Raw genomic sequence first — 15,552 nt, 5'->3', positions numbered from 1 at the left:
CATGTCTCTGTCTTATAAAATCTGATCTGCTGGAAAGCAGGAGGCATCCAGAACCATACTTTCTGTTGGGAATTTTGACATAAGAGGGATCTAGTAATATCCCTAACAAAGGTCTGTGTATGTCAAAGGCAGGTCCTCATCTGACAGTGAAAACTAATAAGGAAAGTGCCTGGGTAGATTGTCCTTAGGATTGAATTCTATAATGTGGGTGCCACAACAGAAAAATGTATGTTCCTCTTTGATAGAACATAGAGCCAGATTTCTCCACAGACCTCTATGAATGGCAGCTACCTTAAATCACAGTATTTCCCACTTGCACACCATTTTTGCATCTCTCTGATAAAACATTTTCAGTAATTACAGGCTAGAGTGCTCATTCTTCCACCTATATGCTACATTTCAGATCTCTCATTTGTGTGGTCTCTGTGCTGCTAAAGGAAGGTTTCCCCCCTTCCTCGCACATAGCACCACATCCAACAGAGCACTATGATCATGCCATAAAAGCATTAACATATATCTTTCTTTCAATACAGCTGCTAAGCTCAGAATTCGCATGGCTCGTCTGATTACCAAATTTGTATGTTAGCGTAAGGAAGTCGTTAGGATTGATTTTGGCCTATTTTTGTTTTATTTATTGTAATTCATTTAAAATTAACATAAACATTCAAAGATTTAGGACTCTACAGCATCCAAAAGCCTCTGGCATTTTATGCAAGCTGGCACCTTCAATTTGAACCCCTTCAAGAGTGATAACAGTTGCTTTGAAATTGACACGCTTCACGCAGAAGCTGGTCTTCAAAGCGAGGCACTGGCTTCGAAAATCCCCCAGTCCCTGTTTGCGCTTCCAGCCTATTGCACTTTTCCATTCCATAAGGAGCACGCTCTGCATTGTGTGGTTATTTTGTACTTAATAAAATTAACATTAGCTACAGAAAATAGGATTTGAGGTGACATTTCAGCCATGGGTTCTTTCTCACCGATGAAAATGAGTCCACGGCAAGTAGTAGTAGTAGAAGAAGATAGCAAAATTCTGATCCTATTTTAAATCCCTCACATGATTTTATTAGCTTCCTAGACCAAGCTCGGCTCACTACACAGAAGAGATATTTGGAACAAGAGCAAATGGAAAAGAATAGACTGCTTATTTCACATAATCTTCCCTCACCCACATTATATGACTGCTGTGTGCTGACGCAGGACATCTACTTGTGCTTATTTACTTACATCAGCTTGTAAGGAGGATAATTCGTCAAAAAGGTGAAGGGAAAAAAGGACGCAGAACTGCGCAAGGTGCATTTTACAGCAACCTGGAGGATAATACCCTCTCCATACAATTTGTCATCGATACATATTCATTCATCATATATTTTTTAAGACAACATGGATTCTATACCAACGGATATGTGGCATGGGAAAGAATATTAAGACCACCATTAAAAGCAAACTTTTCAGCTTTTCCTTCTCTCTGCAATGAATCAAATTCATATTGGGAACTGCAATAATGTTATCTGACTTACGGTTGGCAGGCCTGCTTTGGTCACTCTGAACGCTGTCATTTGACTGGTTACTTGAGATCGAGGAGACACTCGAGCTCCTGACAAAACCAAATGCTGCCAGTTTCGCTGCTGGCAACCGGGAGTAGCCAGGAGGGCGAAGTCCAGACTGGCATGGCTTGGGAAGATTTGACTTCGCAGCATTTGGATTTGGACCTTTTTTAAGATCCACTGAGGGGAAAAAGAAACAAGTGATTCAAAAACTTTAAAACTGGGACACAACATGGGTTGGTAGCAGAAAAACAAGAATTTAATTAAAACATTGTGTTTACTGGAAAGGAGCATTCTCAGCCTTTCCCAAGGCAGTTTCCATTTTTAAAACATCTAATCGGTTTTAAGAAACCACGAAACACATCAATGACCTGTGAGAAAGGAATCAACATTCTTTCAGCATAATGACATACACATTTCAGAAACTGCTAGAAACATGCTCTTAATTTTATAGAACAAGTGATTGCTTTTAAGTTTTGCATACTCATGTTCTATCTAAGGCTGCATTCACCTGATGAGCCTACTTGCAGTATAATAGTTAACTGTGATTGACGAGGCCCACGTTCTCCTGTGGAGTGGATTGTGAGAACCTAGAATTTCCTGACTGAAGTTAACTGACATTTAACCAGAATAACTAACCAGAACTGGGTCCTGGTTAGCCCACACGCTCCTGTGGAGCAGCTTGTGAGAATCTGGAATTTCTGGACTGATGTTAACTAGCATTTAACTGGGATCACTAACCAGGATCAGATCCTGGTTACCGAGCCCAGTTAAATGTCAATTCACTTCAGTGTTAAAATTTAGAGAAATATCAGCTTCCTTTAAAAAAAAAAAAATAGATTAGTTTCTGATTCTCATGGTTCCAAAGATGTGTGAATGTGAAAGACAAGAATCTCAAGTTCAGGATATGTCAGTACTCATTATTATTAACTATGCTTAATAACCAGAAGCCCATACTATTTCAGCAAATCTAACAATTCTGTAGAAATATTTCAGTTTTTCTGTAACTGGCATGACAAAGAAACACTGATGTGCTCCACATGATATTGGCTGTCGAACAGATCATTTCTTTACCAGTTACAGAAAAATGAAAACATTTCTACAAAAATGTTTAACTTATCCAAGTAGCCTATGTTACTTGTGATTATTAAGCATGGTTTAACAATCTTGTGCATCGATTCTCAGATCAGTATGCTGGTGCTTGAGCGGCTCACAATTTTGTGGCTGGTGATAATGGGAATTGTAGTACAATAACCTCTGGAGGGCCAAGTTTGCCCAGCCCTGCCTTATGAATTCAGATGTGGAGCAGAGAGGGTTTGGTAGTCATCTTGATCCTTCTCCTCCTTCTGTCCCATTCAGTCTGTACCCTACCAAGAAATTCTGCCAGACAGGGATTCCCAGATGTTGTCGACTACAACTCCCATCATTCCCAGCTGCAACGGCCTTTGACTGGGAATTATGGAAGATGTAGCCAACAACATCTGGAAATACCTGATACAGGGAACACTGTAAGGCATGCTGTGCGTGCTTCCTGAGGCCGCTCATGGAGAATCTGGGCCTTCCTCTGAGGACCTTTTCTTCCCACTGCCTGGGCAGCCAGGTAATGATGTCCCCTCTTCTTGGTATTGAAGACTTTCAGTTTTCACTGTCACAAGTTCCCAGAGAATCCCAAGAGTTACCCTTTGAGGGTAGGGGGAATCCCAGACACTTTCATGTAGGGATTCCCAACCTTAGATTCCCAGCTATCGCTGGACTACAACTCCAATTTTTTGTTTTTTGGTCTTTGGCCATTGTGTCTGAGGATATGGGAGTTGTAGTCCAACAACATCTGGAGATCCAAGGTTGACAACCTCTGCTTTAATGTATTATTAATAATGAACACTATAACCTATATTAATTATGTTTCATGAGACTGAAAAGGCACACGTGATCAGATAGTTTGGTCTGTGCACAGGCCAAGTTATCAGCCCCATGCTAGTCATTCTTGCATCATACAATGTAGAAGATGGTCAAGATTGCATCAAGCCAATAGTCATTATTGGTTTGATGCATATGGGTGGATGGAGTGAGCTTACCTGAAGCAAAGAACTGCCTGCTGTGAAAAGAGTGGCTGCCTTCTGGCAATTGCAGCAGTGACATTTCAAAACACCACCTTGCCCGCCACTGTACCACCCTACAGTGCACCAGGGCAAGAAGAAATGTCATGATGGTGTGTCCTTTTCCTGGTCCATTACTGGAGGGTGTGTGGTGGGAATGGCTACATACTACAGTCAGTGTTCCCTCTAACAGGGATGCCTAGATGTTGATGACTGCAACTCCCAGAATCACCAGCTGCAATGGCTTTTGCTTGGGAATTGTGGGAGTTGTTGTTCACAACATCTGGGAATCCCTGTCAGAGTGAACACTGACTACAGTGCCTATGCACAAATGTTGCCCCACAGCTATTGTCAGGCCCTCTGGGGCCTGAAATTTCAGTTGTTTTGTTTAAAGTTCATTAGAGTTAACTGAACAGCAGCAGAATGCTTGACTGTAGTTACTCAAAATCTTCATTCACAGGTTCAATGAACCTGCAGCTCCTGGCAGCAGCATGACAGCAAACCCGCTTAGGGAGTCCGCCACTTAGTCAGGGTTAAAAGCATGATGGTGCCCTTAACCCAGGCTAAGTGCTTATGATCCCAGCCAGCACTGGGGGATCCCCACAAGTTCCGGGGTTTGGGACAATGCATCCTGGCTCCCAAATCTCTGCAGCCACTGGGGGCAGCCAGTGTCCATGTGCCCAGGGCAGATTGGGGAATCATCTGTGAGGAAGGTAAGTTCCAGCAGTCTTCCTCCCCGCACACCTGGTAGCCCTTCTCACTGCTCATGAGAAAGGGCTTTTTATATATCTACTGGGGTATGCTTTCATCTTATGTTTACAGCTCTGCCTTCTTTTGGTTTCACCCAAAAATGTGACAACAGTGTAGTCCTGAAGGCTCTGGAACACCATACATTTCTAACATCTTTTTTTTCTTAGTTTAGCAATATTACATATCAACGGAGATCCAGACAAATGGTTATTTTAATCACCAGCATTAATTTTAACTGATCTGCCAAAATAAGTGGAGAAAAATGACCTAAAATTTACTCCTGATGTCTGGTAGCCCAAAGCCAGTTACAGAATTAAACACTGTTGTCTATACTCTGCAAGCATCAATCTATCTGACACATTCACTATTCCAAGTCAGAAAAGCTAAAAGCATTTTCAAGTACAGACTGGATGACACAAAACAGACAGAATCACAGAGTTGAGAGGAAACCTGCAAGCCATCATGGGGTGTGCATTCACCATGGCACAGCAAATATATCATTATGCAGGCATATGACTGAGGGCTAAACAAGATGCAACAGTGGCAGGTCTGTATGTTTGAACACGAATATGCCCCGGACACTTAGAAGGGGGGGGGGGTTTCAAATAGCTGAAGGGGTGTGCAGATGAGGATTGCAATTCACTGCCAATGTCCCCACAGTCTCCTCGGGTGTGCTGAGCTTGAAGAAAAGACCTAGGAATGGGACTGTGGGAAGGTATTCAGTGGATGGAGGAGGGTTCTATACTCAATTTACCCCTTTGACAGTCGAAACAGAACTCAGTTTGCCTCTAATTTTCTGTGATTAGGTTAGATTTGTGCTGAAGCTTTCAGATCCGATGCTATCACATATGACTTCAGCCTAAATAATATCATTGACCTGAGTTACAAATCTGGAAGCATTTCAGTAAAATCAAATATTAGATATGTAATTAAAAACAAAAACAAAACAAAACACTCTGTCTACAGCCATGCACTTCAGAGGAAACTAGGTCACACTAGTGCTATGTAACTCTAATCCCATGATTGACATATGGATTTAAAAAAAATGTGTGCCTCAAACACTGATGCATTCACCATCTTGAATTGCGGTAGATGATATCATCATTAGCTATGCATTTGAGGTGTCCTTATATGTCCCTACAATTGTACCAAATTTGGTCCAAATTGGCTCCCACTTGATCAGATTTGGTTCAAATTGGTTAGCCAGTCTGCAAGTTGGCCCAATGGTGGATTAACGCAGAGGCAGAGAAGGCATCTGCCTATGGCAGCAAAATTTGAGAAGTGGTGGCAATAACTGAGGGGAGGGGAGTGAGAGGAAAGTTCCCCATTTTTACTTTGTTTTTTTAGCATGGTGGCAGCAGCAGTAGCTGCAGGGAGAGGGGTGAATGGGTGAGGGGAAAGTTTCCCCTTTGCCCCCCTAAAGATCACTGCTGTCAGCGGCGGGATGGGGCGCAGCAGCGGGCTGACTGCAGGGAGGGTTGGGGGCAAGGAGGGGAGAGTCACAATGCCCCCCGTTTAACCTCTGAAAGCCTGCTGTGCAGGTGGAGGCGAGCTCCTTCTTCCTCCCCTCCTCCCAGGTGACTGCATGGGTGTCAGGCTCTGCTATCTATCTGCAGGCCATTTCTGGCTTTCCTTCCATGTGGAAGGAAAGCCAGAAACGGGCTGCAGATAGCAGAGCCCGGCACCCGTGCAGTCACCTGGGAGGAGGGGAGGAGGAAGGAGCTCGCCCCCACCTGCACAGCACCCCTTTTCCAGCCCTACCTGGAGATGCCAGGGATTGAACTTGCGGCCTTCTGCATGCAAATCAGATGCTCTTCCATTGAAGGAGACCTGCATTTATTTTGCAAGCAGAATTTGCCAAGGGAAAGCCTCCACACCATGGTGGGACAAAATGGGGATGGGGATGGTGTTTTAAAGTGGTGGTAGGGGTCGTGGCTTGGATTCCCCTGATGTAGGGCTCCTAATAGTATGGGGGTGTAGGTCAACCAGGATCTGGATCATAGGTTCTTTCCACCCTGTCTCATCCTCTGAACTTTCCATTCATCCCTCAATTGGAGGGGGTCCTGGACCTGGGGCCATGACACAGGACTAGTTAGTTACTAAGGGATGGAGCCATAGCTTAGTGGTAGAGCATTTGCTTTCCCTTCAGATTAAATCTCTGGCACCTCCAGGTAAAGTAAAGTAAAGTTGTGCCATTGAGTCGTCATCAACTCCCAGTGACCACAAAGTCCTGTGGTTGTCTTTGGTAGAATACAGGAGGGGTTTACCATTGTCATCTCCCGTGCAGTATGAGATGATGCCTTTCAGCATCTTCCTATATCAGGTAGAACTGGGGAAATCTCCTGTCTGAAACCTTGGACAGTCTCAACCAGTGAGCATAAACAATACTGAGCTAGATGGGCCAATGGGTATAAGGCAGATTTCTATGTTCCTAACAAGATAAGCAAGTTTCAAGCTGTAGTATTTATAAAGGATTTGTACTGACCACTATCTTTTTTACATTACCAGAAGACATCAAGAACAAAAACGCAGAGTTTTCAAGTATTCACAAACTTGCATTCGCATCTATGCAGATTGCCAAAACCTGAACATGTGTCAGATTGATTCTAATGATACACTGCACATGTATTTGCATATGCACCAATGGGTCTAGTTTAACTCAAGGCATGTCTAACTAGTATTTGAATGCAGCAGCTAGTGGCCATAGATGGAAATGTACAGCCACATCAAAAGACACCAGTTCAAGGATCTAGATGATTTTTGTTATACAGATGCACATGTGTATCTCCCAGGTTGAGGCAGTGGCCAGAAGTGCCTTCTATCGACTTTGGCTGATATGCCAGCTGCGTACGTTTCTTGAGGTGAACAACCTCAAAACAGTGGTACATCTGCTGGTAACCTCCAGATTTGATTACTGCAATGCACTCTATGTGGGGCTGCCCTTGTATGTAGTCCGGAAACTACAGTTGATCCAGAATGCGGCAGCCAGGTAGGTCTCTGGGTCATCTCGGAGAGACCATATTACTCCCGTATTGAAGGAGCCACACTGGCTGCCGAGATGTTTCTGGGCAAAATACAAGGTGCTGGTTATAACCTATAAAGCCATAAAAAGCTTGTGCCCTGGGTATTTAAAAGAACATCTTCTTTGTCACGAACCCCACCGCCCACTGAGATCTGCTGGAGAGGTCCATCTGCAGTTGCCACCGGCTCGTCTGGTGGCTGCTCAGGGATGTCTCTTCTCCGCTGCTGCCCTGAGGCTTTGGAATGCGCTCCCTAGTGAAATAAGAGCCTCCACATCTCTGACAGCTTTTTAAAAGTCTTTAAAGATGCATCTGTTCACCCAGGCTTTTAATTAATATTGTTTTAATGCTGTTTTAAAATATTCTTTTAAAATTTTTAAATTGTTGTAATGTTTTAAACTTTTCGTTTTTGTTTTAACTAATGTTTTACTTTGTTTTTATTTTGTTGTAAACCGCCCAGAGACGTGAGTTTTAGGCTGTATAAAAATGTGTTAAATAATAATAATAATAATAATGTGCATCCACATTGGCTGCCCATGCAAAATATTTTCTGCGCATGATTTGTCCTTGCTGGAGTACGTGCAGCATGCAACTTATGTACACATCTTTGTAGAAGAAAGATAGCGCAAGAACCCTTTCTCACAATCAGAGAAAGGGCTCAGACGGGGAGAGGAAACCCCAAAATGCTTACCTGGATCACAGACGATCCACTTCATGTTGGTGGGCGGCGAGATCAGCCGCCCAGACGATTGCTGAGGGTCAGGGTACTGGGATGCATTGCACCTGTGTCGCCCCACCCCCCGGAAGTCCCATTATTCAATACGCAAGTGCACGGTGCATTATTTATTTATTTATGGCTCGGTGTGGTTTACAACAAATAAAAACAATTAGAATCAATTAACAGTTAAAATCAAAACTAAATCCATTAAAATCATTTAAACATTAAAAACATTAACATTAATATCATTTAAAACCAGCATTAAAAATTTAAAACATAAATCTAATTAAAAGCCTGGGTAAATAAGTGTTTCTTCAGTGCCTTTTAAAATGTTGCTAAAGGTGGAGAGGGTCTTATTTCGACACGGAGCGCATTCCAAAGTCCAGGGGCAGCAACAGAGAAGGCCCGTTCCCGAGTAGCTGCCAAACGTGTTGGCGGCAACTGCAGGCGATTATGGGGATCCCTACTCCATGAAGCCAGCCGGGAGCCCCACAGCCTACCAGCCCCAGTTGGGGCTGGCAGACGATCAGTAGAATGGGGTTAGGAGAGTGCTTGCTCTCCTAACCCTGTTTAAGAGTGGGGCTCCTGGGGCAGGTTTGCTGCCAAAGGGCCTGCCTGATCCTGGTGGTACACATGTGTAGGCAAAACTGGGTTGGGCTTCCTTAGCCCAGTTTTGCCTACATGTGTGAATAGCTTCCAAGTTTCCTTTAAGACTGAAATGTATCTTAGTTCACTTACAATTACAAAAATAAGACTATCCCAGTTGGGGATTTGCTCAATCACATTTTTGCAGCCTCCTACAGTATCTAAATGTTGACCAGTAATAAACATCCTATTACCCATTCCCCACTTCCTTGCCATAGCACTACATTAGACAAATTCAGTCATCCAGTGAAGGCTACAACAGCTTGAAACTAATAACCCCTTTTATGTCTGCTTCTGATGCTTCTATACATTCAAAAATATCACTTTCAGCGGCTTTGGGGTGAATACTGTTAGTTTTGCTTGAGAGGCACTATATTTCATGCTGTGCAGGAATTAGGAGTTTATGAAAGTAAGGAATATAAAAGCTTCATTACAGCATATTAGGTTTGCCCCACGTATTGCAGCAAGGTAGATTTTCAAAAATTGCCTTAGTGGTTCAGCATACAATGGAATGACATACATTGTAAATATCTAAATTCTTGGGCCTGAAGTTAAAAAACAAAATAAAATCAAGTCAGGCTGAAGATGAAGATTGTTCATGCTGCCTTATATTAAGCCAGACCATTGGCCCATCTACCAAGTATTGTTTACACTGACTGACAACAGCAGGGTTCTCAAATAAAGGCTTTCCAAGCACTGGTGGCCTGGAATTCTATTCAGCAGAGATGCCAGGGATTGAACCAGGGACCTTCTACGTACAAAACATGCAGAGGCTATTCTCACGATGGTAGGGAAACAGGGCTAAGGGAGCCTAGTCCAGCTTTTCCCCATTGTGAGAACCACCGGGCTCGCGAGCGAGCCTGGTGGTTCAACGGCGGCTAGCCCGCCAAAGTAACCCTCCTCTAAAATGAGGTTAGCAGAATGAGCGCCCTGCTAACCCCCTTTTTTTTTTAACCATGAGAGGCCGCGGAGCAGCTCCATGCCATGGCGACTCGCGAGTAGACCCCCGACCAGGCATCTGCAGCAAGCCTCCTGGCATCAGGGGTCCCCCCAGAATGCCCTGCACACTCATGCGGGGCATGCTGGGACTTCCAAGGGCCAGACGGCCTCCCATCCCCGCCATCCCTACTGGCTCTGTGACAGAGCCAGTCATTGTGTGTGTGGCCGATCCGGCCGCCCAGGAAGGCCATGATATTTGTGTGCAGGGAGAGCGGGCTTGACCCACTCTCCACGCCAAACCCCATCCAGCTCTCCACACTGCTTGTGTGGAGAGCCTCGTACTCTACCGCTGAGATACAGTCCCTTTCCTCAGTAATTCTAACAGGCTCTGTATCATGACTCTTGAACCAGGACGCCCTCCAACTGGTAGACAAGGGGGAAAGTTCAGAGCGTGGGACAGGTTGTAAAGAAACTATGTTCCAGACCCCATGCCACTGGGAACTGTTGGGCACCTGTACCCCAACATTAGACCCAGAGGTACCAACCCAGAAGTATATGGAATTCAGGCCTGTGTCGGATTCCATTTTATTAAGGGATCGATTAATGCCTGAATTCAGATGACCTAACCAGTACATGACACCCAGATCTCATGACTGCCTGATAAATGATTGGTAAAGGCAGGGGTAATCTAGCATTGTTTATCAGTGTTTGTGGAACTCACAAGAGACACAATGGGTCTTGCGAGATTATCAGTCTCAAACTGCTGAAATTAACTTGCTCTCCAGTAATCCCCTTACCTCACTGACAGGATGCTTCTGCCTTAGTCAAATGTATTGATTAACTCGCCTCACACATGTACCCCTTTTGATGTTACTTTAAATATTCTTTTGTTATAATTTCACACTAGATTGAGGTACACAAGAAGTAATTTAATTCTGTCTCACACAAATAGAACTAAGTCTTTCACTAACTCCTGACTTTTAACATTCTTGGGACCAAGAGGCAAATTTACTTTGGAAATGACAATAGAACAATACTCTGCTAACAGGAGATGAACTGAGACCCTGTTTACCCTCGACTGAGCTAATATCCTGAAGACAATATCCAGAAGGTAACAGCAAATTGTCACCTTCTGGGGGACCCAGGAAGGGTAAGGATACTTTGAATAGATCCTATGGATATCAAAGGAAGATATAACTATAAAGAATGAGGCTTGCTGGACAGAGTCAGCAATCTTGCCTAACAAGCATACTTGCTCAAGAGCCATCCCAGAGTTTGCTGCTAAGCCAAGGGGCAACAAGCAGGAACTCTGCCCATGGACAGGAACTGTCTGTGACTTTTGCTACGCAATGAGAAGTCAAGGCTTCCCCAGCCATGGTGCTCTCACTCTCTCCTCGCTCTGAGCAAACTGCCTGCTTGACCAGCCTGCTTGACCACCAGAAGCTTGACCATCGCTCCCAAGCTGCTGTCTCCAGCTACAGCCTCTCTCCTTTCAGCTGAAAGCCCCACCACTCTCAAGCCTCTGACCCTGGTAATATGCTGCGCCACAAGCCTTGGATCCCTCTTCCCTCCTCCCTACTAATTACTGCCACCCCCTTCCTAAGCCTTCCCTTCCTTCTTTGTTCTTTCTCTGCTTCTCTCTAAATGTTTTATTTGGATTTGTTAGATTGTTAGATAGCTGTAATTACTGATTGCACACACATATGTTAGTTAGGCACATTACACTACACTTGAATCGGAAAGATGTTTTTATCTTATCCTGATGAGCAACTTTTTATAATAAAGCCCATTGAACTTTCTGAGTGTGTCTCTCTCTATCTCTGTTTGCGCACCCAGATCCTACATGGTCACCATCTCCAAGAACCAATTCAGTTTGTGTATGATGTGACTTTGCCTCTTTCCCTCTGAGCATGTACGGAGTGTAAAACCAGGTGAAGTTCACAACAGAACCACCACACAAGGAGAAGTGAAGCCAGCCCCCTCCCCAAACCATGACCTAAGAACACAGCCCTGCCTTCATCTTCAGACTCCCCTGAGGAGCTACCAGTCTTGGCAGATTTCTTCAGCACTGGCTCTGTGACACTGGGTCATTTCATTAACTGAACATAAGAACATAAGAACAGCCCTGCTGGATCAGGCCCAAGGCCCATCTAGTCCAGCATCCTGTTTCACACAGTGGCCCACCAGATGCCACTGGAAGCCTACAGTAGGAGTTGAGGACATGCCCTCTCTCCTGCCATTACTCCCCTGCAACTGGTACTCAGAGGCACCCTGCCCTTGATGCTGGAGGTGGCCCACAGCCCTCCGACTAGTAGCCATTGATAGACCTCTCCTCCATGAAGTCATCCAAACCCCTCTTAAAGCCATCCAGGTTGTTGGCTGTCACCACGTCCTGTGGCAGAGAGTTCCACAAGTGGATCACGCGTTGTGTGAAAAAGTACTTCCATTTGTTGGTTCTAGACCCCTGGCAATCAACTTCATGGAGTGACCCCTGGTTCTAGTGTTGTGTGAGAGGGAAAAGAATCTCTCTCTCTCCAGTTTCTCCACACCATGCATGATTTTATAGACCTCTATCATGTCTCCCCACAGTCGTCTTTTTTCTAAACTAAAAAGCCCCAGGTGTTGTAGTCTTGTCTCATAAGAAAGGTGCTCTTGGCCCCTGATCATCTTGGTTGCCCTCTTCTGTACTGAAACTGGAAGGTCACTACCCTCTTTGCTAAGCCCCCCTTTTAGAACAGCCTTTCTTAGAGAAGGGATGGGTGGGGTCAATTTATTCTGCCTGGGGAGCAGCGATAAAAACCAGCATGCTGCCACAAGAGCCAATAGCCCTTCTATGTTGCAGTGCCCAGCTCTTATTTCCCTTCTCAGCATGATTCCAATTCTTACTGTCAGAGCTACAAAGAAGATAAGAATAGCCCTGCTGGATCAAGCCCAAGGCCCATCCAGTCCAGCATCCTGTTTCACACAGAGGCTCACCAGATGCCTCTGAGAAGCCCACAGGCAAGAGGTAAGAGCATGCCCTCTCTCTTGCTGTTATCTGGTATTTAGACCCATCTTGCCTCTGAGAATGGAGGTGGCCTATATTTACCAGACTAGTAGCCATAGACCTACCCTCCATGAATTTGTCTAAGCCCCCTTTAAAGTTATCCAAGCTACTGGCCATCACCACATCGTGTGGCAGAGAATTCCACAGTTTAATTATGTGCTGTATGAAAAACTACTTCCTTTTGTTGGTCCTAAATTTCCCAGCCTTCACTTTCATGGGATGACCCCTCGGTTCAAGTGTTGTGAAAGTGGGAGAAAAATTTAGCTTTGTCCAGTCTCTCTACTCCATGCATTATGTTATACACCTCTATCATGTCTTCCTGTAGTCACCTCTTTTCCAAACTAAAAAGCCCCAGATGCTATACCCTTCCTCATAAGGAAGGCGCTCCAGACCCCTGGTCATCTTGGTTGCCCTTTTCTGCACCTTTCTAAGAAAGTAGTGGTGTTATTCAATAGTTTTTCTAGGTCTGTCCAATATGTTTCCAGCTAGAAAAGCTCAGGCTACAGAGAGGTGCTTGTGGGGCTGCTGCCTTCTGAATCGCACTATTGTGTATATATCTTGGCATCCACACATATTCGTGAAGTAGCTCCTGAATCAAGGCTTTTAGAAATGATATACATAGAGGAACTATATGGTGCAGCGGGGAAGTAACTTGCCCAGGGAGCAAGAGGTTGCTGGTTTGAATTCCCGCTGATATGTTTCCCAGACAATGGGGAACACCTATATCAGGCAGCAGTGATATAGGAAGATGCTGAAAGGCACCATCTCACACTGTGGGAGAGATGGCAATGGTAAACCCCTCCTGGATTCTACCAAAGAAAACCACATGGCTCTGTGGTCGCCAGGATTTGACACCGACTCAATGGGACAGCTTTACCTTTATAAGAGGCTGTAGTTTCAATCTATGGTATCTCCACTTAAAGGATCTCGAGTTACAATGGAACTCAGAGACCAGATTCTAATGGGTTCAGTGCATAGGGACATAAGGACATCTGCCTTCTAGAGAGTCAAACCACTGGTCCATCAAACCCAGTATTTCTACACAGGCAAGGTTAAAGGCAGAAGTCTCTCTCAACCCTATCTGGAGATGCTAGGGAGGGAACTTAAAACTTTCTGCATTAAAGCATGCGGGTGCTCTTCCCAGAGTAGCCCCATCCCTTACAGTGATTACATGTAGTCTCCTATTCAAATTCAAACCAGGATGGACCCTGCTTAGCAAAGGTGGCCATTCATTGTGTTGAACTGACCCACTTGCGGTGCTGTTGTTACCACAAGACCAGCTCTCCTCTGTGGCAGCATCACCACGACAGACTTCTACAACCAGTTTCTTTGATACAACTTGGAAAGAAGTATTGCTCCACTCACAATGGAATCCAGGCAGGAATGAAGTCTGCTGTTTTCTTCCTTAGCTGTTTTCTTCTCACTGAATTATTACTGAGAATCTAGATGCTGGTGCTGCCAAACCATTACATTCCAATGTTTTGTCCCCATTATCTACCATAATGAGATGTTGGAGATTGACCCTGGGACCTTCTACATGCAAAGTACATGCTCTACCATAGATAGGCCTTGGTCATGGTCCAGCAGGGCTTTTCTTATGTCCTATGTTCATTGAGCTATGGCTTGAATATATTGGTACATCAAGCCACTTTATATATTGAGTCAGAACACTGATCTATTTAGTCCCACATTGACTAATGGCAGTGACTTTCCAAGACCTCAGAAAGTCTTTCTTGGCCCTGGTATTATTTAGTTGTATCTGGTGGGGTTCCCTACCTCTTTCAAAATGCTTTCTCTTGCTGCCTTCTGAAAGGTAGTGAATAAAAAAGCTGAAAATCATCTGAGCTGTCAGGGCTGCCCTTAGGGTATGGCAAGCATGGTGACCACCCTGGGCCCCACTCTTTTAACCCCCATTAGAAATAACTGGAAGGGGGCCCCACACTGGCTGATTTGCCTCGGGCCCTGCATCCTGCCAGGACTCTCTAAGGACAGCCCTATGAGCTGTACTTGATTCTGCAGCTCTAACATCACATACAATGAATACAACAGATGAAAGGAGATAAGATGAAACACAACAGTGTGTCCAATTAAGGGAAATATGCTGTCTGAGATAAAGTGAGTCAAGTTCCTGAACAAGTAATGGTCTTATCACATCTTGTCAAATTATCATGAGTAGAAGGGGCAGGGGGAATCAAAGTGATCTGGAAAGACTGATATCACTTAATGTCACATTTGATTCTTGGAACAGAATGATCATTCTAAATCAGTTTTCCCCCCTCCACCACCCTTGGTTCATGCATTAAAATACAACTAATAAAATTGCATTCAATGCGCTCAAGAGAAGGAGGAAGAGACACTGGGGAAGGAGAGAAAGGAACCAGTTTTTCTATGTCCAGTTGGTTACTAGTGGCCACAAGAGGAAACATAATTTTTGCTCAGAGGATCAGGCCCCCTTTTCTCCCTAAAGAGGGATTAATCCTGCCAGCCAGTTAATGACTAAGCCTCTACCAGCTATGAGCCAGTATGCGAAAAGGTCTAACTCTCAACTGGTTGCCTGTATTTAACCAAGGACCAGAAAATACTGGCGTTAGGCTTCAGACTATTCATCAGGAAATATCAGAAAAAACAATACAATAGTTCCTTTGTGTACACAGGTCAAATCAAAAGTAGACTGTATGAATCTTCACAGAAAAGCAAGAAAGGTTTAATAGATGAAATTTAGCACCATTTTATTTTTAAGGCTACTTGCCTCAGTGGCCACAAGAGAAAACAGAAGTGAGATAGCAGAAATGGA

General features: G+C 44.4%; 1 protein-coding gene across 3 annotated transcripts in view; it reads right to left on the bottom strand.

Moving 5' to 3' along the window:
• Window positions 1-15,552, bottom strand: part of MTUS2 (microtubule associated scaffold protein 2) — a 498,194-nt gene that overhangs the window by 312,736 nt on the left and 169,906 nt on the right. For all 3 annotated transcript variants that reach the window (XM_053312197.1, XM_053312196.1, XM_053312198.1), the window contains exon 4: window positions 1,518-1,724. In XM_053312197.1, the coding sequence (XP_053168172.1) occupies window positions 1,518-1,724 (207 nt within the window). The remainder of the gene's footprint in view (window positions 1-1,517; window positions 1,725-15,552) is intronic.

The sequence above is a fragment of the Hemicordylus capensis genome, chromosome 3, assembly GCF_027244095.1.
Source record: "Hemicordylus capensis ecotype Gifberg chromosome 3, rHemCap1.1.pri, whole genome shotgun sequence".
Taxonomy (NCBI): domain Eukaryota; kingdom Metazoa; phylum Chordata; class Lepidosauria; order Squamata; family Cordylidae; genus Hemicordylus; species Hemicordylus capensis.
Note: the sequence above shows the minus strand (reverse complement) of the source record. Positions and strands in the feature narration are given on the sequence as shown.